General features: G+C 37.9%; 2 protein-coding genes across 9 annotated transcripts in view; one reads left to right on the forward strand and one right to left on the reverse strand.

Moving 5' to 3' along the window:
• Nucleotides 1-15594, forward strand: part of Thoc1 (THO complex subunit 1) — a 36245-nt gene extending 20651 nt beyond the window's left edge. Inside the window, exons 11-21 of one of the 3 annotated variants that reach the window (NM_001398637.1) lie at nt 2272-2403; nt 6529-6629; nt 8722-8788; nt 8985-9035; nt 9120-9190; nt 9461-9556; nt 10119-10184; nt 11996-12079; nt 13182-13329; nt 13847-13922; nt 14277-15594. In NM_001398637.1, the coding sequence (NP_001385566.1) occupies nt 2272-2403; nt 6529-6629; nt 8722-8788; nt 8985-9035; nt 9120-9190; nt 9461-9556; nt 10119-10184; nt 11996-12079; nt 13182-13329; nt 13847-13922; nt 14277-14572 (1188 nt within the window). In that variant the 3' untranslated portion in view covers nt 14573-15594. Of the gene's footprint in view, nt 1-1297; nt 2404-6528; nt 6630-8721; nt 8789-8984; nt 9036-9119; nt 9191-9460; nt 9557-10118; nt 10185-11953; nt 12080-13181; nt 13330-13846; nt 13923-14276 lie in introns of all 3 variants that reach the window. The other 2 variants (XM_087592638.1, NM_001047850.2) reach the window with 2 other exon arrangements.
• A 788-nt stretch (nt 15595-16382) lies between these two features.
• Nucleotides 16383-27199, reverse strand: part of Usp14 (ubiquitin specific peptidase 14) — a 37629-nt gene continuing 26812 nt past the window's right edge. For 3 of the 6 annotated variants that reach the window (XM_087592634.1, XM_087592631.1, XM_087592636.1), the window contains 9 exons: nt 26917-27002; nt 26181-26295; nt 23395-23460; nt 22856-22948; nt 21502-21630; nt 18636-18693; nt 18043-18150; nt 16878-17055; nt 16383-16523 (listed from right to left, as the gene is read on the reverse strand). In XM_087592634.1, coding sequence (XP_087448760.1) covers nt 16904-17055; nt 18043-18150; nt 18636-18693; nt 21502-21630; nt 22856-22948; nt 23395-23460; nt 26181-26295; nt 26917-27002 — 807 coding nt within the window. In that variant the 3' untranslated portion in view covers nt 16383-16523; nt 16878-16903. 6 annotated transcript variants of the gene reach the window in all.

Here is a 27199-nt window from a genome sequence, read left to right on the forward strand (position 1 = left end):
GATTTTATTTTTCAGGATGTCTTCTCTATTTGAAGTGTTTTTGAAGAACACACACCAAAATTTATTGAGAGACAGGGAGCAAAGCCCACAGAAGGGAGCGAGCTTGAAAGAAGTTGCCCTGCTCAATTGTTGTTTTACTCTAGTTGTCCTATTAAAACAGAGTTCATAAAACTATAGCCCCACACCAAGTCAGTCTACTTTATAAAGAGGTTTGTTGGACTACAGCCATGAAGGTTCATTTATCTGTGGTTTTCCTACAATGTTGTGGCAAGTTGAGTATTTGGAACTGAGAACATTCATGCCACAAAGCCCAAAATACTTGCTGTATTCACCTTTAGAAAACATTAGCCAACCCTGTCTTAGAAGAATCCCCATATATGTCTTGTAGACATGGAAGATTGTGATTCAAATAAAAAACATAGATAGTTTTTAAAGCAACATAAGTGTTCTGTGTTAATTTATATGCATCTTAGAGGAATGGCACCTTCCAAATTGAGGTTAAAATAGTGAGATAAGGGAGTTTCTTCTCAGTTGAATTACCATCTTATTGATTTGTTAGTCTTTGCACATAAAACTGCTTTGAGGTTTCCATAGCTGGTTAAACAATCGATTTTATTGCTAAGTTTTTTAAAGTTCTTTAACAGTTTTAACACATGAATTTTAGGCATTTTTACCCTGTTCCTTTCCATTACCACCACTCCCAAACCTTCCTTCCCTGCAAGTTCTCTTCTTTCTTTCATGTCTTCTCTCTGCATCTGACCCAGCTAAGTTTAATTAGATTTGCTTGCATGCATGTGAAGGAGTTACTTACCTGAATATAGCAGTGAATCAGTGGCTATACCCGGAAGGAAATGATCTGCTCTCCTCAATATCCATTAGCTGCTGGCAGACCTGCAGGGTGAAGGGGACTTAAGGGTTCTTCCCCAGTTCATGATCCGAGTGCTGACAGGCTCAGTGTCATGCAGCTCCTGAGCAGGTAACCACAGCTGTAGTGAGGTCTTGAGTACAATAGCTATGTCCTATCCAGAAGGTAGCTTTTTGCTGCCTTTCTCACCTAGTCCTCTGACCTTTACATCTTTCAGCCCCTACTTCTACCATGGTCTCTGCACTTGGTGGTGATGACATATATGTTCCCCTTAGGGCTTGAGCCTCTCACATTTTGGCCACTTCAGGGATTCTGTATCAATTATTCCCTGTTGCAGTAAGAGTCTTCTCTGATGAAATCCAAGCACATCACTAGTTTGTTCATATAAACACGAGCCTTTAAAATGCAATGACAACTGGAGAGTTGGCTCAGTGGTTAAGGGCCCTGACTGCTCTTCCAGAAGACCCAAGTTCAAAATCCCAGCACCAACATGACAGCTCATACTTGTCTGTAACTCCAAGATCTGATATCCTCACACAGACATGTAGGCAAAATACCAATGTACATTTAAAAAAAGAAAAAAAAGGAATACACTATACAGTGACATCATCAGCACTTAGCAAAACAATTCACTGGTAAATTTTTATATACAACAGCTCTTCATATCAGTAGGTTCTATGGCGTAAGTCATCCATAGATTTAAAATATTTGGAAAATTTGTGCCTATACTGACTATATGCAGACTGATTTCTTTTAAAAGTATTTTCATAGCATTTACATTGTATTAGATTCTACCATGGTATGAGATGATTTAGTGAATTATATAGGAAGGTATGTATAGATACTATGCCATAAATGAGACATTTCAGTAGCTTAAGATTTTTTATCCCAGAGACAGTGGATACCCAGGGGAGATGATTGTGCTATCAAAGCATATCTTTTTCTGTTTGCTGCAAAAGTCTTTATTTCCTAAAGATAGATAGATTGATTGGTTGATTGATTGATTGATTGATTGATTGATTTAATGTGAGTACAGTGTTGCTCTCAGACACACCAGATCCCATTAGAGATGGTTGTGAGCCACCATGTGGTTGCTGGGAATTGAACTCAGGACTTCTGGAAGAGCAGCCAGTGCTCTTAACTGCTAAGCCATCTCTCCAGCCCTGCTACAAAAATCTTATAATTCTTGAGGAATAGTGTTTATTCCTGCTTTTAAATATTATGAAATCTCATTCAAAAGTGCTTTTACATCCCCTCCCCATGTTGCTGTTAGAATTTTTTATGCCTTTTTGAAAATATGCCTTACATTATACATGTTGACTGGGAATAAATTCTAAAGTATTCGATAGAGAAAAATCACTGAATGAATTTTTTGTTAGTGTCAAAGGATACTTTTTTCTTTACAGTATTCTGAAGAAGTTTTAGCTGTCTTTAAAAGTTATAAATTAGATGATACTCAAGCCTCCAGGAAGAAGATGGAAGAACTGAAAACAGGAGGGGAGCACGTGTACTTCGCAAAGTTCTTAACAAGCGAGAAGGTATGCGTCCTCTTCCTCACTGAGTATGCGTCCTCTTCTCCACTAAACTTGAGTCCTCTTCCCCACTGAGTATGCGTCCTCTTCTCCACTAAGTATGCGTCCTCTTCCCCACTGAGTGTGCGTCCTCTTCCCCACTGAGTATGCGTCCTCTTCCCCACTGAGTAACATGCAGAGTCTGTTTGTGCTTAGTAGCATTGCTTTTTACTTCTGGTTATAGCCAAGATTAGTTTTAGTTTGAGATTTCTACTTCTTACTTGAATAAGACCAATTTAGTAACGAAGTTTTTCTCCATTAAGTCACTTTAGAAGACTTACTTTAGAACCAAAGTACCTGATTACTTTGAAGTGTATATATTTTAAATTTTAAGTTAGGATTTAATTTGTATTTATAAAAATTTTTTGCAATTCATTTATTATATAGTTAAAATAAGGAGCTTTAAAGTTCCCTGTTGATTTTATATGCATTTCAGTGAGTTTTGTTCAAAGTGGCACATTGAATTTATGTTTTGACTTACTCCTTTTGTGGCAAACATATAGGAATGGCAAGTAAGGTATAAAAAGAGAACACAAAAAAGAAAGCCGTGCTTCCAGAAATAAGTATCTCCATAGATTAGAAAGAGCATATTATGCCCAGTGGTAGTGGCACATGCCTTTAATTCCACCCAGCATTTGAGAGACAGAAACAGGAAGTTTCTTTTCTTAGTTCTAACTAAGACCAACCTGCTCTACAGAATTGAGTTCCAGCACAGCCAGGGATACACAGAAAAATCCTGTCGCAGAAACAAAATAAAAATACTAAATAAATAAATTAATAATAAGGAAATAGCAAGGCATGAGCTTGAAACTGAAGACAAGAGCTAAAACAGAAGCCATGGAGGGGTGCTGCTTGCTGGCTTGCTCTCCATCACTTGCTCAGCATGTTTTCTTAAAGAACTTAGGACCACCAGCAATTTAGGTACTGCTTCCTCCAGATGCCTCTTAGTGTTTCTTAGACAAATGACTATTGCTTAGGCAAGTGAATGGTGAATTAGCAAGGTCTGGAGAACTGCCTTATGAAAAAAACTGATGTGTTTTGTTTTATTCATGAACCAGATAGCAGTTGAACATGAAAAAGAGTTAAGTATATGGTTCTGGAGATTTGGAACAAGATCTGGGTTAAGAGTATAGATTTGGGATTTGATTAGTTTTTAAGTTGCAAATAATGTATACAGTGTATGAAATCAGCTGGAGAGGAGAGTATAGATTAGAAAGAGAAGTGTGAAATCAAAGTCTGAAGAAAACCAAGACTTAATGAGTAGGAAAGAGGGTGGGGAGAAATAGAAGACTGAGGGTGGACTCAGAAAGGAGTGGGGAATGTAGAAGATTGAGAAAGCAGGGATGACTACTAAATAGGAAAGCTTGAGTTTATGGGGTCCAAGCATGCCCAGTAGAATGGAACTAGTCCTCAAACTCCTATACTCACCAGCATATACTCATCAGCATATACTCATCAGCATATGCTCATCAGCATATGCTCATCAGCATATACCCATCAGCATATACTCACTAGTGATCTCACTACAGAACGGTAAGAAAGCCAGATCAGCAGGTAAAGAACAAATTAAAAACCATAGATAGAATGGTTGGTTTGCAAACTCAGATCTCTACAGAAACGTGACAAGGCCGTTATCACTCAAGCACTTGTGGCCATTGTACTAGGGGCCTCCCCTGGAATTTGGTTATCTTGCTCAGGACTCTCTCTGTATCTGAGTTCTCTGCTCCTGCACCCCATGGATCTGTGGATCCATTGCACTGGGATGAGAGAGACTCATTGATCCTTTGATCAGCCCTTCCACATCACTGAGGTTTCCTCATTGCACGCGATAGGGTGATCATGACTGCTATAAAATAATATAAATTATAAGGGTGAGATGTAGAGGGCCGCAATAACATTCGCCACCACTAGATGGCGCTGGCTTCCACTGCGCCCCACGTGGAAGGCCAGGATAGTCTCCGCCATTACAAGATGGCACCAGCCTTCACCGCGCCAGCCGGCTCCCTTTCAGAAAGTTAACTGTGCGCATGTGCAAGAGTGCCTTCGTGCCAGGTCTTTGCCCACTCCGGGGCGTGCCTTATGAGATCATGGGTAAACAACCAATCAGATGTGGATGCGCCGCACTAGGGTGTATATAAGCGCGCCATGTTGGCGCGGCGGGCCCTTCCTCTATAAGATTATAATAAAGTTGGTCACAGTAAGGAAAAAAAAAACCATAGATAGAGCTGGTTCTTTTGTCATTGTCATTTGGGGAGGGTGAAGCAAGTATGGTGAGGTATCTTTCAGGGAAGCTGAATATTAACAAAATGGAACTTGGAAAGGAGAAAGAGAAGGTAAAAGGGTCCAGGAGGCATGGATAACAAATGGGACTTGGCTAGACTGAGGCATACAGATGAAAGGATTTTCTTTGAGCAGGAAGGTGCAGCAGAAGCAGATGAGAAAGCAGGTCTAGTAGCTGAAGCTAAGTTATACTTTGGGGAGGAAGCAAGAAGTTAAATTGCTTCCGATTAAACAAATTTCTTTTCCTCTTGGAAGGCAAATAGAAATTGAGGAGAAATAAGTAGTGTTTTTGGAAAATGGAAAGGTTTTAAATAGTTGCCGTGGGGAATAGAATAGGTGGCTTTAAAGAATAAAGATTGCTGAGTAAAATAAGGATATCTATCCCCTTAGGGTATCAGTAGTAACAGTGTTTGCCCAGCCACATCATTTGTCTGTTTGTTCATTCAAACAGCTTAGCTTTCTACCTGGGTAGATATGGAGAAGGTGACTGCAGTTGTCATAATCAAGTTGTGGGCTTGGTAGATGTGACAGACTGTGGTACAAAAGTGTTTAGTAAGTGCTTGAAAATGGTTTAGCCAAATCTGACCCACAAATTAATTATGTTTTTGTTTTTTCTACTTTAAGTGCTTATGTAAGTATTTACACAATACTCTTAAAGTACTTCTTGGCCCACAACACCATAAGGAAACCTCTTCCTGACAACTAAACCAAAATCCAGTTATAATAAAACCAGTGTGGGATTCGCTGTTTTTATTATCAGCAGAAAACAGAAAGCTCAGGGACTCTCTGAAGTATTAGATACACTGGGAGCAGCTCAGGGTGAGCCCTGAAAGGCTGTGAGATTATAATTGCTCCTCATGGACAGGACTATGAGAGGAAGACTCCAGAGCTGAAATGACTGAGTGATCAGTAGTCTAACTTGTAACCAGGCAACAAACATCAAAGTAGAAGGGCTGTCAGATGGGGTGGAATCCAGAAGCTAAGAGCCTTTGTGATACCAGTAAAGCCAGTTGGGATCTAGAGGAAAGGAAGACTACTGGTGTGCCATTCACATGTGGGAGGGTAAACATGAAAAATTACAGAATCAGATATTCATTTCCCAAAGCTGAGCTAAGGCCGGTTGTAGTTAAGACAACAATGGAGCTTGTTGAGTCATAAGTGTATAAGAAGGTGCTAGTACTAGAACAGCCTGATATGTGGCAGGCTATTAAAACATACCAGCTGAAGCTGAGCCAATAGAACCTGGGACTTTGAATTCAAAGCCAGTCACTAGGGTTTTCTGATACTGTACTGATAATTCATTTAGAATTAGGCAACTTCCCACTGTTCATCTAGGTCAAAAAAAAAAGGCAGAGCTACAAGTGTGTAGAAAGTCTTTAGTAATCCTTGAGCTCGAGGCAGGGGTTATCAGAATGTCTTTCCTTTTCACCACCACTCTCAAAGAAGAAGCAGCCAGGTGGTAGGTGCTAGAGAACGCCCTTGGTAATGATCCTTGGTCACTCTACTCTATGTTCTGTAATACAGTTAAAATGCAGTTTAGTTCTCCAAAATCTAAAGAGAAAAGGCCCATTTTTAATTTACATATAATTTCTTTCTTGCTTCTGCTTCAACCCTACCTCTTTGCGGGGCCATAAAATGAGTGGTGCCCTTGCCTCTCTCTTCTTGGGCTGAGCAAGGAAGAAGCTCTATGCATTTTTTTTTTTAATGAAACAATCTTCCATTTCTACGACTGTATAATTTATGCTTTTAGTGCTTTTACTCATACTTGGTTTTGATGTGTTGTTTTTCTGTGTGTGCTTATATTTTGAATAGTTGATGGATTTACAACTGAGTGACAGTAACTTTCGTCGACACATCCTGTTGCAGTATCTCATTTTATTTCAGTATCTCAAGGGACAGGTCAAATTCAAAAGGTAAGTTAATATGTGTAGTATATATACAATGACAATGGGAAGACCTTGCAAAGAATTTTTCATGTTTTAGGCCCATAGGCCATAGGGTTTTGGAGACAGGGTTTCTATCTGTAACCCTGGCTGTCCTGAAACTTGATCTATAAACCAGGCTGGCCTCTAACTCAGATCTGCTTGCCTCTGCCTCCTTAGTGCTGGGATTAAAGGTGTACGACATCACTACCTAGCATATTTTTTTAATTAAAAATTACTATTACAGGGCTGGAGAGATGGCTCAGTGGTTAAGAGCACTGTCTGCTCTTCCAGAGGCCCTGAGTTCAAACCCCAGCACCCACATGGTGGCTCACAACCATTATAGTGAGATCTGGTGCCCTCTGCTGGTGTGTCTGAAAACAACTACAGTGTATTCATACACATACAATAAATCTTTAAAAAAAAAAATTACTATTACAGGGAGGGGTGTCATGGTGCACCTGTAGAGATCCGAGGACACCTTTCAAAAGTCAGTTCTTTATCATAGGATCTGGGTATGAAATTCAGGTTCAGATTTGCACAGCTTTTACCCACTGAGCGATCTATCTCGCTGGCTACTACATACCTAAAAGTACTTCTGCTGCAGCAACCAGACCACTAGTTGGGAACTTTTAGATATATGATACTTGTTTTAGGCAAAGTGTCAAAATATACATTTGCTAATGTGAGCCTCCTGTAGAGTTCCAGACTTTCCCAGTCTTTGTTTCTAGTGCATGACAGTCTCTGTTACCTCACGTAGGTACATGCTAAATTGTAAACTAAGGAAATAACACCTTCTAATAGCAAAACCTTCTAGGATATTAGAACTGAAAGAACCAAAGAAGATCTCGAAACAAAAGTGAATTCTAGGCACTAGGCTCAGTTGGTGAAGTGACTGACACGAAAACATGAGAATCCAAATTCATTCTCCAGCACCTATACAGACAGGTACAAGACACACCTTGTAATCTCAATGATGCAGATGTGAAGACAGGAGAGTCTCTGAGGCTTGCTGGCCACCTAGCCTAGTCTAACATTGAATACCATGATACCCTTTCCCCACAAACAAGGTGAAAGGCACTTGAGGAATAACACTCAGGATTGACCTCGGCCCCCATACACTACGCCCTACACACTGTTCTGCTGTTTTAGGTTTTCACGCAGCCTCGTCAGGATCTCTTGTGTCTAAGCCCTGCCAACAGAAAGCATACCATTTGTTCTTTTCTTCCGTAATTGAAGCCAGAGCCTGTTGCTTGTACACAAATCGATGCATAAAGGGCATGGCATTGTTGCCTGCCGGATCAATAGTCCCATGTCAGCACTTGTGCAGCTCCTTCAGAACTGTCGTCAAGTGGCACATGATACCCACCCAAAAAATGTAATTTTTTATTTTTCTATTTCAAAGTTTAGTGTAGTGTGATGTAGAAAGATCAAGGACTTGAAATCAGACATAGGTTGAATTCAAGCTTTGGGCTTTAGGGAAGTCACTAGATCACTGTATTCTCTTTAATATGTGCATGAAATGGTTCTGCAGATTCAGATGACAGTGCTAGCTGTCTTTGTTGATGGCTTTGAAGCAATTAGTGGATAGTTAATGGGAGCTGTTAACAATTTTGAGTTTTGCCAATATTCTTTTCCATTACATTTTGAGTCCGTTTTAAAGGAAAATATAACATGTCTATATGAATATGTATCATATAGAACATTATGTTAATGTTTTCTCGGATTTTTTTTTCTTTTTTTTCTTTTCGGAGCTGGGGACCGAACCCAGGGCCTTGTGCTTGCTAGGCAAGTGCTCTACCACTGAGCTAAATCCCCAACCCCGTTTTCTCAGATTTTTATCTCTGTTAAATGTATGAAATATTTATTACTCTGTGGTCAGAACAGTTAATTGAATGTCTTATTTGCCTTTATATTTTCATGACTTCAATTTTAACACCTGACCATGAAATGTAAGAATTTTCTCAATATTCCCCGTATTTGTCATGGTTCTTGGTAATTTTCCACACAGTGTGGTTAAGGTGCCATGAATAGCCTCAACATGAAAATACTATAACACAGAATGCATTTGTTCTTTCCCTAGTTCAAATTATGTTTTAACTGATGAGCAATCACTCTGGATTGAAGATACTACCAAGTCAGTCTACCAAGTAAGTCCAACATGCAACAACCCATGATTGAAAAAATGGAAATTTAGAATTTTCTTTGTTTCAGCCCCAAATAGGAAAATAAGGATAAAGTTAAGCTCAGGTACAAGAACACAAACACTTCTTGGTTCTCTGCCTACAAACCACTCCTATGATGCAGAAAGTTGTTGAAACCTTAGTATATTCTTTCTAATCACAGCTGCTATCTGAAAATCCCCCTGATGGAGAAAGATTTTCAAAGATGGTAGAGGTATGTATTTGATCATTAGTTTTCTTATTACTGAATTATGATTTCAAAATATTGTTATGCAGAGATGTCTCTTGTTTATCCTAGCATATATTAAACACTGAAGAAAATTGGAACTCATGGAAAAATGAAGGTTGCCCAAGTTTTGTGAAAGAAAGGTAATAAGTTGATTGAACACAGGATAAGTTGGTGTTATTGAAAATGCTGTGTCTGTTTGCCCTACAATGCAGTTATTTTGTCTTCTGTCTGATAAGTGTTCTATCATACTATGAAGCATTTATATTTTAGGGTAAAAGAAATACTTAGCTCCCAAAACTTACAGTTTTGCTGTAAGTAGAATTAAATAAATACAGGAGCTTGTGCACATTAGGCAAATGCTTAACACACATCCATATACAGTCCCCAGAATATGAATGTTTTGTTCACAGAGCATCAGATACCAAGCCCACAAGAGTGGTACGGAAGAGAGCAGCCCCAGAAGACTTCTTAGGCAAAGGGCCCAATAAGAAAATCCTGATTGGAAAGTATGTTACTCATTTTCCTATGTTCTTGATTGCTATTTGAAAATATTATGAATAGAACTCTCCAGTTTGGCTGAGGAGATAGCTCAGCTGTTAAGGCTAGGCTCATAACCAAAAAGACAGAAACTCTGTACATGAACTTGTATTTTGTGTGTGTGTGTGTGTGTGTGTGTGTGTGTAACTAAAGCTAACCATAGCCCGTTGCTCAAAACTGTCATTATGTGAATTCATGTAACTACTTAAGCCTTCCTGTTGTCTCCCACTTTGAAAGCCCTTGGCTTTAGGCTCTGCCATCTTTTCTGTGTCATGGACAGTACAACTGTCTGGGCCAGTGCAGTTCACTTATATTTACTGAAAGGGTACTGATCATTCAGGTCTGTCACCTTTCAGTTAATCCTCCATTCTTCATTATTATTGAATAGTTTCTGAGAAATGGTTATAATTATATACTTACATAGAAATGACTATCACCACCCCCAGACCCACTACTTATGTTACATATGCAGTTTTATGACATACTGTGAGGATGCTATCAATACAAAATTATGTCTGCCTTATTTTGTAGTGAGGAGCTAACAAGGCTTTGGAATCTCTGTCCTGATAACATGGAAGCCTGTAAATCAGAGACAAGGCAAGTGTAAAACTTTTATTAGTTTTCTCAATGTTCAGTAAAGTATAATAAAATCTTTCCTTAGGAATGATCAAAGCTTAAAAGTTTATTGTGGTTAAATTTGGGCCTGGCAGAATATGGTTTACTTTAAAACACTTAAAAATGCTGATAAATTTTTAGAAATCATAAAAAAATAAAAGTTTCACAAAGAAATGGGAACTCAACACCAAAAGAGTAACTTAGTTAGGGTTGACTTGGTATTCCAAGAGAGTAAGCAGTGAGGTGGTCCAGTCTCACAGAGATACTCACAGAGATACGCAGAGATGCAGGAGACGAGCCTAGGTTTGGTCTCCTGACTTAGGAGACGCCGCCCGCAAAGGAAGGGAAGCAGCGGAAGGCAAGAGCAGGACACACTTCCCTGGAAGTGGAAATGGAAACCTTTGGTTTCCTGAGAAACAAGAACATGTCATGTAGCTCACATTTCCAGGACCAGCCGCAATTGGGAACCCAAAGCTAAAATTGTCAGCTAGGAAATCGTAGGCTGGTGGTAAAACCTGTCTGAAGGTCAGACCTCCAGATGGAGCTCTTAACACAGGGAAAAGCCTAAAAAACTTATCATCCAAATTTACAGTCAAGGAAACAATCTACCATGAGTTTCATAAAGAATCAAAAGAGATGGCTCAGTGGTTAATAATGCTGGCTGTTCTTCCAGAGGACCCGAGATCTATTCATCACACTCATTCTCTCCAGTCCTAGGGGATCCAACACCCTCTTCTGGCACCAAGGACACAAGTGGTACACAGATGTACATGAAGACAAAATACTCATACATACTCATAAATAAGTAAATAAAGCTAGAATCAGGTAAAGGCTGTAGAGTTATTTTTCAGATAATTAAGAAGTAGCAGCTAAAAACAAGAAAAACTTGGCACTGTCAAAAAGACCAGATAATCAGATGTGGTGGTAGCTCATTACTGTAATCCCATCAGCTGGAGACTTGTTAAAAAATAATACAATACAGAGTTGAGCAAAAACCCAGCAGAGAGAACACATGGGTGTGAAAGAAGCACTGCTTAAGATCAGGACGAAATAGTCATAATTCATAAATTTCGTTCAAGATGTCTATGTATGTGAAAAATGAAGGATGAATGAAAAGAGAAAACAGGTTACAAAAGTAAAATTAAACTAACAGCAGGCTTCAGAAACAAAATCAGAAGACAGTGGAATAAGAGCCTCAAAGAACTGTAATAACAGTATGTAATTTCTAAAGTAAATGAGTGTAAAAAAGGGGGGGGGGGGGGGGACAGACAGACCGATTGACCCAAAGGTACACAGAGAAAAAGTTAAATTCAAATGAACAAAAATCAGTCATCCTGGTGTGAAGACAGAATGATAGGTATTTTAAATTTTTATCTACATATTGATAAGACACGGTAAAAACAAAGATATGAAAATGTTAAAACTAAGAATAAAAGGTGTCATGGACAGAGCTTAAGACAGATATCAGAAGTTGAAATTCTCTTACTTGCTGATGAACTTCAGATGCCATTCACTGTTTGCTACCTTTGTTTATCACCATTTTGTTAAAAGGAATAGTACAGTCTATCAGAGTGCATGGTTTGATGAAATAGTGAATAATTTTTAGACCTATACCTTCTTTATTGTCCCATTTCAGAATTGAGCTTTCAGTCTCTTGTCTTCTTAAAGAGATCTAGAGAGTCCCTGCATTTAGGTCTTAGGTGTAATTAACACACATGGATACTGTTAAACTCATATTGCCACCATTTTAGAGTATTACACATAAACCTCACTGTTTACTTTACAATGACCAGAGAATACATGCCAACTTTGGAGGAGTTCTTTGAAGAAGCCATTGAACAAGCAGATCCTGAAAACATGGTTGAAAGTGAATATAAGTAAGTAATGTTATAATGAAACGATGCTAATTTTCAGCATGTTTTCTTAGGAATCCTCTTATCCTACAGTTAAGTCAGCAGAGTAGTGCTTTTAGGTGAGTTTATGCATGCAGTTCACATTGCTACAGAACTTCTTTATTTTGTAGTGTCTATTCCTTTTGGCTCTCAAACATGATGAAGTTGAAGAACTCTCATCATCCCTCATCCCATACCTCCTCCTGACCTTTATGAATGTTTGTTCTCTACAACTGTCTCTCCCTGCTAACCAGTTTAGTTTTTGTCCTCCCTTCCTCACCCACCTCACTTTCTTTTCATCCCATCTACTTAATTGAGGCTGTGTTCCCTGTCACTCCACTGCAACAGCTCCCACAGTATTTTTTTCCTTTTAAGCTCCCAACAGCATCTGTTAGCAGACCTGTCTCAGTATTGGTAGAACCGCTCACACTAACCTTGCTGCCTTACTCAAAATTCCTGTGGTAACGTCTAAGAGGCAGTCTTTTATCTAAAGTGTCCCATGTGACAGCACAGTTTTAGTTTTTAGGAAGGTGTTCTGGAGTTGTGATTTAAAGGCAGAGGCCCTCCTGTCAGAATGCATAGGATTCCCCTCCCATGTACCACTTACTGGCCAGATATCTGGTTCTAACAAATGATCCCTGTGCCCCGTTTCTCATTTGCTACATAATAACCACTCATTTCACAGATTCCTTATTCAAAATACTTGAAGCTATATGTGTTTTCAGATTTCAGGTTTGTCCAGATTTGGAACATTTTAGACTCCAGCAGATAAGACAAACTAGACTTTGAGTCAAACAGGAGTGTGAAATAACCGAAGCTCACCTCTGGTGCCATACAATGTGGGACAGCTCACCAGTTGTCTCTCTCACTGTCTCCTTGCTTCTGTGTAACTGCATGAGTGGTTCTTTGTACAGTGTCTATCTAACAGCCAGGACATTGACTTGCTAAAATAAAGCAAAATATTATATAGACTTTCAAATTATAAGATGGTACACTTTGCTGTTATTTGCAATAGAACATAAATTTGTGACTCATTGTGTGAAAATAACTATGGAACTGGTTACAAGGCTGACATCTCTTCTTATAGAGCCGTAAATAATTCAAATTATGGATGGAGAGCTCTCAGACTCTTAGCCCGGAGAAGCCCTCACTTCTTCCAGCCAACTAACCAGCAGTTTAAGAGTCTGCCAGAGTATCTTGAAAACATGGTGATAAAGCTAGCCAAGGAACTACCAGTAAGTGATGTACTTCATTTTCCCCATTTCCTTACTAGATATTATCTCCTTTAAAACTATTATCATTATTTGAGCAGAATTCAGTTTAGGTTTTCCTACAAAATTAGTTGTCTGCAGACCCCCATGTTTTAGAATGGGAGCAAGGATGTTGTTGAATTTACAGAGAAAAAGTAAAACATAGAGATATCGGTAATTTTCTGTGCAGTATGCAATTTACCCAAAGTACTACTATTTTCAGTAAACTAGATCAGATTTTCCTCTTTACTAGTGTTTTACTGTCTTTTGTCAAAAGCAGGATCTAAGAGTAACAGAAGGTCACCTGGCAGAGCCTTCCCCACTGTTTCCTTACAGTATGGTAATGGTGGACATGGTCAATCCCTGTCACCCCTTAGACAGAACTGCCTTAAAGCTTAGGTGTTTGCAAACCTGCCTGCCCATGCTTCTCACTCTTTCTACCTAAGATCTTTTATCTTCAGAAACTGAAGTTCTTTTAAACATTGTTCTTCATTTACTATAGCCCCCTTCTGAAGAAATAAAAACAGGTGAGGATGAAGATGAGGAAGATAATGATGCTTTACTAAAGGAAAATGAAAGTAAGAATTGAATTTTTTTGGCTGTTTTACAAAATTGGAAAAGACTGGGGGATCTTTGTTATTTAATTTGATTTACTTCTCAGTTCTACCATTTTATCTTACTTTTGACTTAAAATAAGTTAAAAACATTGGTCACTTAAAGTCCATTTTATAGAATGAAATTTGGAGATGATAATTTTAAAAGGCAAAGAAGATGGGTGCTTTAAAAGGATGTATACAGTCTATGGAAATTTTCAAGTTTTAAAGTTTTAGGGGATTAGTAACCCACTGGTAATTCTAGCTTTGCTGTTCTTTCCGATATTTTAAATGCACATCTCTATATTTTGCACATAATTTATATCCCCTGTTTTCTAGGTCCTGATGTTCGGCGAGATAAACCTCTAACAGGGGAACAGATAGAGTCATTTGCCAACAAACTTGGTGAGCAGTGGAAGATTTTGGCTCCTTACCTGGAAATTAAAGACTCTGACATTAGGCAGATTGAATGTGACAGTGAGGACATGAAGATGAGAGCCAAACAGCTCCTTGTTGCCTGGCAAGATCAAGAAGGAGTTCACGCAACAACTGATAACCTGATTGGTGCACTGAACAAGTCTGGGTTAAGTGACCTTGCAGAAAGTCTAACTAATGACACTGAAACAAACAGTTAGCTTTCTTTCTTTCTCTCCTTTTTTATTGAACAGTGATTAAGATTTTGTTACCAAGCAGCATTTGATAAAAGGTTCACTGGTTTTGGTAAACAATAAACACTTTTATAACAGCTGTTGTACAGTTAGCTGGTGCTCAAAAAACCACATACCGAACAGGCATTGGAGTATAGGAGGACAGGGTGGGAAAATGGCCAAAGTAAAAGGACCACAAGATCACAGACGACTTTTTGTAAGTATTTTTATAATGAAGTTAAATGAGTACTATTTATGAGTATGTTAGAGTCCTGTCCCAAATTAGTTTCCTGCATGCTATCAGTTATAAAATGTATTCTGAAATCACAAGATGACACTTCTGAAACCTTAGGACTGGAAAGCTGGAAAGCAGAGGATTGGCAAAGGATGGATAGTTTAAGTGTTTTACTGGCAGTCTGCCATGTTTACTCTACTACAGCAAGAGTCCAGACTGATAGCCAGGGGCCCTGCAAACCATTTGCTGTTTGGCCAATACAGAAAATGTTTGCTAGCCTCTAACTTTATGTGAAGTGGAGTCTAAGACCCAACTACTCCTTTAGCTTTATAAAGATTACTTGACATCCTCAAGTCTCTAAACACCCAGGGATTCCTGTCAGTTGACTTGTGAAAATACACTGTATGTAGCAGAGCATGTGCGGTGCTGGCTGAAGGTTCATGTTCTGTTCCCATACAACATTTCCTGTGGGTGTTTGGTGTCTGGTGAAGGTTAAAAGTGTCCTTGCCTGGACCATGCACACTCCACTAGCTGGGGAAGCAGTGGCTGCGCACAGCTCCAGCTTCCTGGTACCCTCTGCACTAAGCAAATTAAGGCATGCTCAGGAACTGAAAGGGAGAATGGATTTTTTGCCTCTTCTCTCTTACATTCAAGGATGCATTCTAAAATACTAAACACCTTATTTAAAACAACACTGGAAATCCAATTTCTACTTTAAAGAATTCTCTTTGGAATGCTTTTCTAGGTCAAATAAACTATCGAGAAGCTTTTTGTATAATAGTTTTTAATTCTCAGTGCACTCTAAACATGGTTTTGGTGTATTTGTTGTAAACCCACCTCACCTGGTTTAGTGGGAAAACACAGGTGCCAAGTTACTTCCTTCTCCAACTAGCCAATGAGACTGAGTAAAACCATTACAGTACACATTCCATGTAAGTTAGCAAACTTTACAAACCTGAAATGCTGGCTTACCCACAGTGTTACAGAGTTATTATCTAATAAAAATCTTGGGTACTTTACAGAGCATTAGAACATATAGTCCAAAATGTCATAATATTCCCAAAATTTTATTATTAATCAACTCAAATCGACCAACTTGCTACAATATTCAACATTTGGTCCTTTCCTTAGATTGCTAAGGAAATTAAGGTTCCTGAAACATAAACAACAGGTATGTGAGGTAATGAAACTGATCACAGAATTCAGTGTCCAAAGGAATTCATCACTTTTACAACTTTGTGTTTCTTTTGAAATAACACTGGCCAACCTAAAGTTTCTTGTATTTTAAATGGATGTTTAACTGCTTAGATTATTAGCTATTTGCAGAAACTGTATAGTATTGAATTCATCTGACTCTTCAGCCAAGCTCTAATACTAAAAAGAGACCAGGTCAAAAGTTGTTAATCCCTCTTTTTCCTTATTTTTAATTATTAAATATCCTTGGTTTCTAAAAATAAGCAACCAGAGCTTGTTTATACATATGATTACCACAAAGACCAATGCAAAGTTACACATAAACCACAGCACATTAGAGACACAATAATAAGTGTATAATCAAGTGTGTTCGTATTAATCACAATTTATTGTAAAGTCATGAAAGGCCAGCAACAGTCAGTCTGGACAATACTTGATTGCACCCAGTTGATGGGATGTGGACAGCAGCACTGAGTTACACGATGAGAGCAACACTTCATTTTCCACCTCCTAGGAAAATATTGGTTAGATAAGGCAAAGGACGGGCAGCTACTGAACGGTGATATTAACCATGCAAGAACAACACATAGGTGTGCAATAAACATCATTGCTAAATCTTGGGTTGAATAGGCAAGGGATAAAATGGATTTCAGCCAAGAATTTGTAACAATTAATGCAAAAGATTTTAAAGAATGTCTTGTAGCTACCTTTACATTAGGTAGCACCCAAACGTAATTATCTGTAGTCTTAAGATTGATGATACACAAGTGGCTTGGTTCTGTTCTCATTCTCTTTAGAGCTCAAGATTATAGAAATATTCAAAACAAAAAAAAAAACCACCACATACACACATTTATATCACACCTAGGCATAAATAGCTAAATTGAAGGTTACTGTTCACTGTCTTCTTCCATTATTTCAACCCTTCGAGGCCCATAAAGTAGAACATAAGCAATGTGCCAGTCTCCACCTCCAGACAGTCGCAGAATATCTTCTGGTGTTACAATGCTGACCTTATCGTCATCAAATTTGATCCATTCATCTAAATTAAGAAGATACACACCATTATTTTCAGAGTTCTGGTGCAAAAGGAACTGATTGGATATACAATGCTCCCCCTGACTATGAACAGCTCTCCAAATGTGGCTGTACCCTAGGCCATGCAGGTTCAATATAATTTCAAGAGTTCCATGACATCACAGCTATCTCAATACTACTTCTAGAGCATGATCTGCCATTCTACTGTCACTGATTACAGCACACACTACGTTCTCCAAAGCTTCATGATGTGTGCCAATGCGAGTATGAACACAGACAATACAAACGGAAGTAGGAGTTTCCCTGGTAGCCAAGTACTTGCTCAGCATATGCAAGATACCTTTGGTTTGATCCCAGTATCATTAAAAAAAAAAAAAAAAAAAAAGAATCCAGCCATATTAAGCTGGACAACAAGACAACAAAAATATAAATCCATACCACTTCATGATTTTTTTCCTTTGCAAATTGTCGTTTTAAGCTAACTTTCTCAGCCGTTAACTGCTGATATTATAAATTTGGATATAAAGAAAGAAGCAAACTTTGAGGCCCTTAATACTGAGAAGGTACTAGGGAGTTTACTCAGTGACATGACACACACATGAAAATCTGAGTTTGATCTCCAGGTAAAAGCTGTGTGTGATGGCTCCTGACTACATCCCTAGTGCTGAGGCGCTAGGGAAAGCAGCAGTTACCTGGGCTCCCTGACTAGCCAGTCTGGCTCAACCTAGCTCTAGGCTCAGCAAGGAGCTGTCAAGAAAATGCTAAAGGAAGATATCCAACATGGACACATGCACCCATAGGCACATGCACGCACGCACGCACGCGCGCGCGCGCACACACACACACACACACACACACACACACACACACACCTGCATAAAGACTAGGCAATTATTCATTTTTAAAAGGCATGAAGTTCACAAACAGAAACACACCCACAATGCTATGAAGTTTGCAATAAAGTAGTTAACAACTGTAATAGTACTCTTACCTTCTTTTCTTTTCACCCATGATACATAATGACCCGAAGAACTAGATCTTCCCTGGTGAGTTAACACTGCTTGTAAGTCATAGTAGCCACAATTATTGGAGCCAATATCTTAAAAGAGAAGGGATTCAATTAAAACAGGCAACAAATAGACGTGCTCTTCTCAAAGTAACAATTATCAAGTTGAGATTGGAGAAACACTGCTCTACTGAATTCCATTAAATACTACTGTGCAGAGCTACAATTAAGTTTCAAGTACCACTTTATTTAAGTTACATTCGGAAATTATTTGTCAAGAACCCTGAATTAGGCCAGGAATGGTGGCTCATGTCTATCACACCAATACTTGGGGAGCTAAGGTAGAATAGAAATAACCTTGAGACCACCTTTATCTACATGGTGAATTCCAGACAATTCTGGACTACACTGAGTAAATCCATACCACTTCATGATTTTTTTCCTTTGCAATTTGTCATTTTAAGCTAACTTTCTCAGCTATAACTGCTGAGTACACAGAGCGCATGAAATCTGATTAAAAAGATAAATAATAAAACATGCAATCTAACTAATACAATCGAACTGAGACATCCACTTACCATCAGCAAATGAAAAGGGTTCATACTTAATCTCTTTTGGAGGACTATTCTTGTCGTTCTAAAGAGAAAAATCTTAATTTTAAATTGTGATATTGGAAATGAGCATACATTATTGTTGAGTACTTATATATTTACACTGTCTACAAATCATTGAATCACAGACAACATAATGGTCTGCCTTGTGAAGTAATTAAGCAATAAACTATACTTACCATAAAAACTATAAAGTCAAAGGCTCTACTCTTCAATAATATGCAATATTACCACAGTACAATAACGTGTTGCCTGGATATATGGCTAAAGTTAAGCCACTAACTAAAATTTTTAACAAAGCAGAGGTCTGGCAGTGAGGTTGACGTACTCTAGAATAGCAAAATAAAATAACTCCATGACTTTATCCGCATGCTATTAGCCAAACTTGTTGGAAATAATCCATGTCTGTGAACCTGCAGGAGCAAAAGCTACCTTAAAACAAAAATAAACAAAAAAAAAAAAAAAAAACAAAACAAGCTCAGTAAAGTTTCTGCACTTGATCGAAGCCATGCCAGCTTCAAGCAGTATGATTAACTAAAATGACGGAAGAATTTAATAAAAATCCACTGCCTCAACTCATCTGACTAATGGGGAAAATTTAAACAGGCCTCAAATCAAATAAAAATAACAGAAAACAGGAAACTCAACAAAACAGGGCCAGACCTTAAAATGATCAGTAAAATTGGGAACCCTCAAGAAAAGAGACAAATTATAGTTAACAGTAAAGAAATGGGCTAGATTTACCCTACAGACATGAAAACAGTTAATACAAATCACCCAGAACAATTCCATAGACAAATGGGACCTGCTAAATGAAGTTATAGTCAATTATGTAAGAACAGCAAATACATTATGAAACAAGTGACTCAATCCTGTACCTGTCCTGTAGTTTCAGAAAACTGAATCAAACCTTTGAAAACTAAAAAGTCTCCAAACATTATTTCCACAATTACATCAAATAGAAAGCAATTCTACCCAGTCTATTTGGACAATAGAACAATGGGGGGGGGGGGGACAATAGCTCAGAATTTCAGATCAACATCAACAAAGCAAATGATGCCACTTGCAAAAGCATTAAAAAGAACAAACTGGAGATCACAAGTCCAGTCCTTATAAGGAACCTGTATTTGTTATATACGATACTGTGGGCACATGCCTGAAATCCGCTGGAATCAGGAGGATCAGGAGTTCAAGCTTGCCTCAACTATCTAGCAAATTCATGGCCAGCCTGGACCCCATGAATCCCATCTTATAAAAAAAAAAAAAAAATTGTAGTATGGCCAAAGAACAGATATACAAAGGATTAGAATAAAACTGAAAGCTTCATAAACACATTCACATCTATTGTCAACCAATTATCTACAAAGATGCCAGGGTATAGTCAATTGGCAAATACTAGGTTTTCTTTCTTTCTTTCTTCTTCCTTCTTTCTTTCTTTCTTTCTTTCTTTGTTTAATATCCTGGAGATCTGGATATTCAGACCCAAAATAATGGATCTGAACATCTTATCCCACAGAAATTAAATGAACCAACCACGTACCTAAATAAACAAGCTATCAAACTCAAACTTTTTCTTTGCCATAAGGAGAATGACGAGATAAAATGACAGCCTGAGAGAAACACTTGCAATCTGCATAGCTAAGAATTATAATCTACAACAGAACAGACAGTTCAGCAGAGGACACACATGGCAACCAAAACATGAAAAAGTCAAAATCATTAAGGCAGTACCACAAACTTAACCATCTGCTCAAATGTAAACTTAACAGCAGCAAAAGGTAGTCAGAGCATGAGTCAGTCAGGCATTGCTGACAGAAATAAAAAGCAGGTATCATTTGGTACTTTCTTGACAAACTGGGTATGCTACCACCATGCAACACAGCAAATACACTTTTGGATATTCATTTCAGAGAAATTAAACTCCTGCTTACACTAATTTCTGCAAGCAAACATTTTACCAGCTCTATTCATAATAGACAACTGAAAATGTGGAGTCAATTCAAAGTTTATGTCAAAAAAATTGGGAGTTTAATTTCATATAATAACTTTCTTAAAATTACAAAATCATAGAAACATGATGAAAGATGAAACTAAGGTATGTATATTCTGTACTCCCCACTAAAATGCCTCACAAGGAATATCACCACATAGAGAAATGCAGACTTCATGCAGAGCAAAGATGATAGAGCTGCTTCACCACTGCAGAGCAATGCTTCCTGCACTACGTTAGTGCATCTACAGCTCTAAGAGACCCGCATCAAGATATTTACACCTCCTAACTGAAATGCAGGCTGATGGTTTCTTTCTCTCTTTTTTTTGACCAAGTCTTGATTTTTATTACTTTAAAAAGTTGCATATTTATTTTGCTTTCTGACTCTGTGCTTGTGCCTTCAACACTTTCAAAATGATCTTCTGCTCCTCAGTAAGGAAAGCCCGCTTGATCCTGTCATGGACACTCTTGGTGCACATGGAACTACCATAGGCCCTGCTAACCTGCTTCTTTGTCCTAGACAATCTGATAAGGTTTGGGTCTCACAGTGTGAACTCTTCACAGTCTGCCTAGTCATTCACATGAGGATTTAGGTGCTTTCCCAACCTTCTTGGTGTAAAGGTAAACCATCCTGTTGCCAGGGTTTGAGACTGCCTTGTTTTGTTAGAGGCTGTATCGGAGGACGGCCTATAGTATGTTAAACGCTGGACCATCCTGAGTGCCTCTAAGCACCGTCCCCGGAAGAGGAAAAGGAAAAAGGCCTGATCATTTCATAGTAGCAATTCCTGGGCACTAAATGAAGATTTAAATGGCAGTGGTAAAAATACAGCAAAAGGAACCTACTGCATTTGGTTGCTGATTCACTTTTTTATCTTCTAGATCCTTGAATTTTGACCGAAAAGAGATCATTTTCTCTTGAAGTTCCGGTGTACAGAGTTCATACACATCCAACATGAGAGGAAATTTAACATCCTATAACAAACCAAAAACAAAAATACAAATGCAAAAGCACAATTATTTAATATATATATATATAGCTCTTCCTTCCTTCCTTCCTTCCTTCCTTCCCTTTTAATGCAGGGTTTTTTCTGTGTAGCCCTGGCTGTCCTGGAACTCAGAGATCCGCCTGTCTCTGCCTCCCAAGTTCTAGGAATAAAGGCTTGTGCCACCACCGCCTGGCCATAGAACACTTTCAAAATAATACTTTCATAAGTCAAGTAAAGTTGAAAATGAATCTGTGATGTTACAGTGGAACCCATGAAATTGGGAAGCAATAGTGCTATAAGGCTGAGGGAACATAGAAGGAAAGAGTGAGTAGATCTAATTGAAACAAATTACATGAATAGTCAAAGTTCCCAACACTGAAAAAAAATTAAAGAATGATCTGATTCTAACTTTTATACAGTAACTACTTTTCATGATCTTTTCCCATTAAATAATCAAGCCCATACACATGACCACAGAAGCTGCACTTGTATGACAGAACACTGATTCAGAATAGGTAAGATACTACACATGTAATAGGTCCCAATGTGGTGTTTAAAAACAATTTTATGGGGTTGGGGGATTTAGCTCAGTGGTAGAGCCCTTGCCTAGCAAGCGCAAGGCCCTGGGTTCGGTTCCCAGCTCCAAAAAAAAAAAAAAAAAAAAAAAAACAATTTTATACACAACACTGAAACAGTTAAAGAACATATTAAAATAGTTACAGTAAACAAAAAAGGCCCAAGCTATATTTAACCTTCACATATAACTAACAGAAAATGTGAATTTCAGCCCATAGGGTAGATTCATACACCTCTTCCAAAGGAAGACTACACACAACTAGACTACACAGTTCAAGGAATCAACACTTAAGCTCTGTGGTGCTTAAATGCAATTACAGTGTGCTTACTGCATCCTTCCTCATTTCCAATCTAATCCAGGGCAGAGTTTCTGGGGATTTCAAGAACTAATAATTATCTGTGAATCTTTTGAAAAATATAAAATGTATGCTCTAAGGCTTAAATGTTTGAGACTGCAGGAAGAAGCCAGGCATGTGTGAAACAAATGGATAATGCATAATTCCAATAAATTGTGAGCTAAGAATCACCTCTAACCACCTCAAAGCTATCCTTAATAGGATAAATAAATCTAATGCATGCTGGGAATTGCATTCAAAGGATTTTATTTAATATACAGACTAAAATTCATTACTAACCTTAAGAACTTTGGCGTTCACAGATTCTTTCTCTTTATAAAAAAATCGAACCATCTGAATAGTTAAGTAAGCAGGTAGCCGGCTGATCTTAGACTAAGGGAGAGAAATGAGAAAAATTCTTTAATATCTAAGGCCATGTAAGGGGTTACATTTTTGGGGTTTTGGGGGGTATAAAAACAAAGACTTTATATTAACTAGCACCCTCTCTCTTTTCTGCATATGTGTGTAGTGTGGGTGAGCATCTGCGTGTGCATTTGCATGCATGTTGACAAGTGTGTAGGCACTTGTATATGTGCCAAGAGCACATGTGTGAATGTGCATGGAGTCACTGTTCCAACTAGTCCAACCAGCCAGCTCCACCTCCACCACCCTGGGACTAGAGCCAGGAAGCCATGCCTACCCAGCTATTTACATGAGCTCTGAGGCTCCAAATTCCAGTTCTCAGGTTTCCATAGCAAGTTTTCCTACTGAGCCACCTCCTCCCCTTGAACCCTTTCAATGAGATGGAACTCAATCTCAAAAAGAAATGCGTAACTTACAGATTTGATGTACAAAGCATTTCTCTGCAATGTTGGAGACTGTTTAGTAATTTCTTCCTGAAGTCGCTAAAAAAAGGCATTACAAACAACCAAACATCAGATTTAAAAACTATTCCCTACAACATAAAACCACGTATCTAACTTTTAAAAACAGCACTATACAGTACATACATCAGTGGATTTATCCCAACAAACAACAATTAGAATAAACATGATAGAGGAGGCTTCTTTAAATAATTTGCTCAACACTTCTAAGGAATCATATAATATATACTATTAAAAAGCCCTCTGAGGGGGTCAAGGACACCACAAGAACACAGCTCACAGAATTAACTAAGCACAGCTCATAGGGGCTCCCAGAGATGGAAGTGACAATCAGAAAGCCTGACATGGGTTTGAGCTATGCCCTCTGCACATGCTTTGGTTGTATAGCGTGGTATTCTTGTAGAACTCACACAGTGGGAGTGAGGGTATCTCTGATTCTTCTGCCTACTTTGGGACCTTCTTCTTCCTACTGGGTTACCTCATCTAGTCAATACTAGGGGAAGTACCTAGTCTTATTGCAACTTGATATGCCATGTTTGGTTGATATCCCTGGGAGGTCTGCCCTCTTCTGAACTGAAATGGAGTAGATAGAGGGGAACAGGGGAAGGAAGTGAGACTGAAAGTGCGATTGGGGCGGGGGAACCGCAGTTAGGATGTACTATAGAAGAGGAAAATGAATTAATAAAAGAACAAAAAATGGCTCTGAATACAATATTGCTCTAAGTCAAGAAGCCATATTGTTATTTTATTAAATAATAAGGCCTTCTGTCACCCTATATCTATGAATTATCAGAATACTCACACTAGAAATTTAGAGAATGTAGGAAACCCTTGTTCTTCATGCATTACATATGAAAACCTGCCACCATCAATTAGGTTAATTTTAAATCTGAGAAGAATTAACAAAGAAAACTTGCTAATCTTAGGCAGCAATTCTAAACTTATGCATCACAACCTCTTTGGGAGATGAACCACCCTTTCACAGGCATTGGACATCAGATAACCTGCAAATCAGATTATTTACATATGATTCATAACAGTAGCAAAATTACAGTTATAAAGTAACAAAAATAATTTTATGAGTGTTCCACCACAACATGAGGAATTTTACTGAAGGTCCACAGATTAGGAAAGTTGAGAATCATTGATCTAAGGGATGTGAGAAAAGCTTTGGGTATCATTTATTTCCTCTGGTCACATTTGTCTCCATTTTGAGAGTGATGCAAAAATGACACAAATTAGTGCATGCTGAAAACCTGGGAAACAATCTGGCATATAGCTCATCTGTAATAAAGATTCTCTAATATTGCACTATGATAATATATATACATATAAATTAGCAAAGCTAAACAAATATGAACTAGAAAACTTGCTAATCTTAGGCAAGTTTATAATTTAGTATCTTACAAATGTGTAATTTAAAGTCTATCTGGTTTCTATAAAAATCACCAATCACATTATAAAAGGAACCACTGTGGAGCTTTAACACATAACTATGCAAAGGTGAAACATGGAGTAAAACAACTTAAAATCTAAACAAATAGCTATGTCCTGGTAGTGGTGTGTGCCTTTATTTCCAGCACTGAGGAGGCAGGTGGAGGCCAGCCTGATCTACATAGTAATGTCCAGGATAGCCAGGACTACACAGAGAAGCCCAAATAAGAAAAAAAAAGATTTAAACAAATAATAAAAATCTTTAAAATTATGAAGAAAATAATTCAAAAATATGTTTTCAATCAAGTATAGCTAGAAGTAGGTGTGGTGGAACACAGTAAGCCCAGCACCACAGAAGAGAAGCCAGGAGGCCTGTAAAGTGCTGGGCTTATATGCACACATGCACACATACACTAGCTATCAAGTGCTGGGCTTGTATGCACACATGCACTAGCTATCAAGTCATCACCTAGGACTCCCAAGTACACCTTTGCTATAATTATACAAAATTAAGAAAACTACCTACAGGATCCTTGCCAAATCGTTCATTTTGTAACTCAATAACATTCATTTTATTTTGTATGTCCTCTAAATGGAATTCAGGAATGTGTGAAACTATTGTTAATGTTTCATGAGATAAAAGCCCAACTGAAGTGTGACTCTCAAATACACAGGTAACTCCTGGTATACAGAACAGCTGTGCTTTATTAATGACGCCATGAGCAATGAAATAGTAAACACCAAGCCAACTCCAGGAGAAGCCTGGGCAGATTCTTGCAGACTTTGGGCCACCTTTCCATCAACCAATCAGCAGATAACCTATGGGGTGTTTCCATGAGAAGATATCTTTCCTTACCTACAGTGTTGAACCTACATCATAGCGCATCAACCAATCAGCAGATAACCTATGAGGTGTTTCCATGTAAAGATATCAGATAACAGATAACCAATCAGCAGATAACCTATGGGGTGTTTCCATGAGAAGATATCAGATAACAGATAACAGATAACCAATTCAGCAGATAACCAATGGGGTGTTTCCATGTGAAGGTATCTTTCCTTACCTACAGTGTTGAACGTACATCACAGCACCCTAACTCACCCTCAAACCAAATGCATTTTCTTCTTCGTAAGGCACACTACAGTATCCTCATACTTAGGAATGCTGTATGCTAGTGATAAATTGTAAACACCAAAATTACCAACAAAAATAAAGTCAAAAATTTGACTTTACAAATGAATTTTAGCCAAGAGGCATATCCACAAATAAGAAATCTACAAATAAGATTTAACCATGATTTCCTTACCAATTTAAGCCCTGTGAAAAGATACTTCACTTCCTGGTTAATGAAACAACTAAGTTGAAGTTGATTTTCCTTTCCTTTGGTGACCTCTTCTTCTTCAGATTCTGTACATTTCATGCTTTGCAAATTAAGGAACGGCAACAGATATTCAATTTTTTAATTAATCTTGAAAAAAATAAGCTGTCATAGAATTCGTAATAGTCATTTGTTAATTTATTCTAAATATTAGTCTCCCAATAAATATTCTCTGCAACGTGCTTAAGAATGTTCATTTGCCTATCAACTTTACCAAAAACTGAGTATGCGTTTAAGAGAAACAAGAACTCTTACAAAATAGACGTTGTCATTATAATTCTTATGTATCTCCATAATCCAAAGATGACAGAGATAATCTCCAAATTTCTACCCTTAACCAAGAAAACAAGTTCCTTGAGTTCATGTACATTATTAATAGACCAATTTCTCATAACTGAAACTTCTCTGAGATAAATTAATGAGACACACAGAAAAACATGTTCTTAAGAAAAAAGAATAATGAATATCCTTAAGATATATACATTTATCTAAAGCTCAAAAATCTCTAAAGTACTATTTTATTAATTTCTAATTCTCACTATTTTAAGTTTTTAGACATAGAAACCTGAGGCCTCCAGTGCCAATTAGCCAACTATGCTTTTTAGTGACAACTGCTTTTTAAAAATTATGAAAATCTATACATATCTTGGCTCAAAAAGGATACGTAGTTTCAAACTCAACACCAAAAAACTGATCAATTAAGCTTTTCTTTTTAGAAGGTGTGACTGCTGATGCAGATGAAGACTCGGTCTGCAAAATTAAAAAGAAAATTCGAATTTTACTTTTTGTAGATTTCAACACAATTCAGTTTGCTAATACATAAGATTTTTAAATGAGAACTTTTTTATATTTCATGCTGATTCAAAAACATTACCAAAAGATTAAACATGTAGACAAACAGTAATAGGTTATGTTTAGAAATAGAATAAAATGCAAGTCCTCAAGTT

The sequence above is a fragment of the Rattus norvegicus genome, chromosome 18, assembly GCF_021556685.1.
Source record: "Rattus norvegicus strain SHRSP/BbbUtx chromosome 18, alternate assembly SHRSP_T2T, whole genome shotgun sequence".
NCBI lineage: Eukaryota > Metazoa > Chordata > Mammalia > Rodentia > Muridae > Rattus > Rattus norvegicus.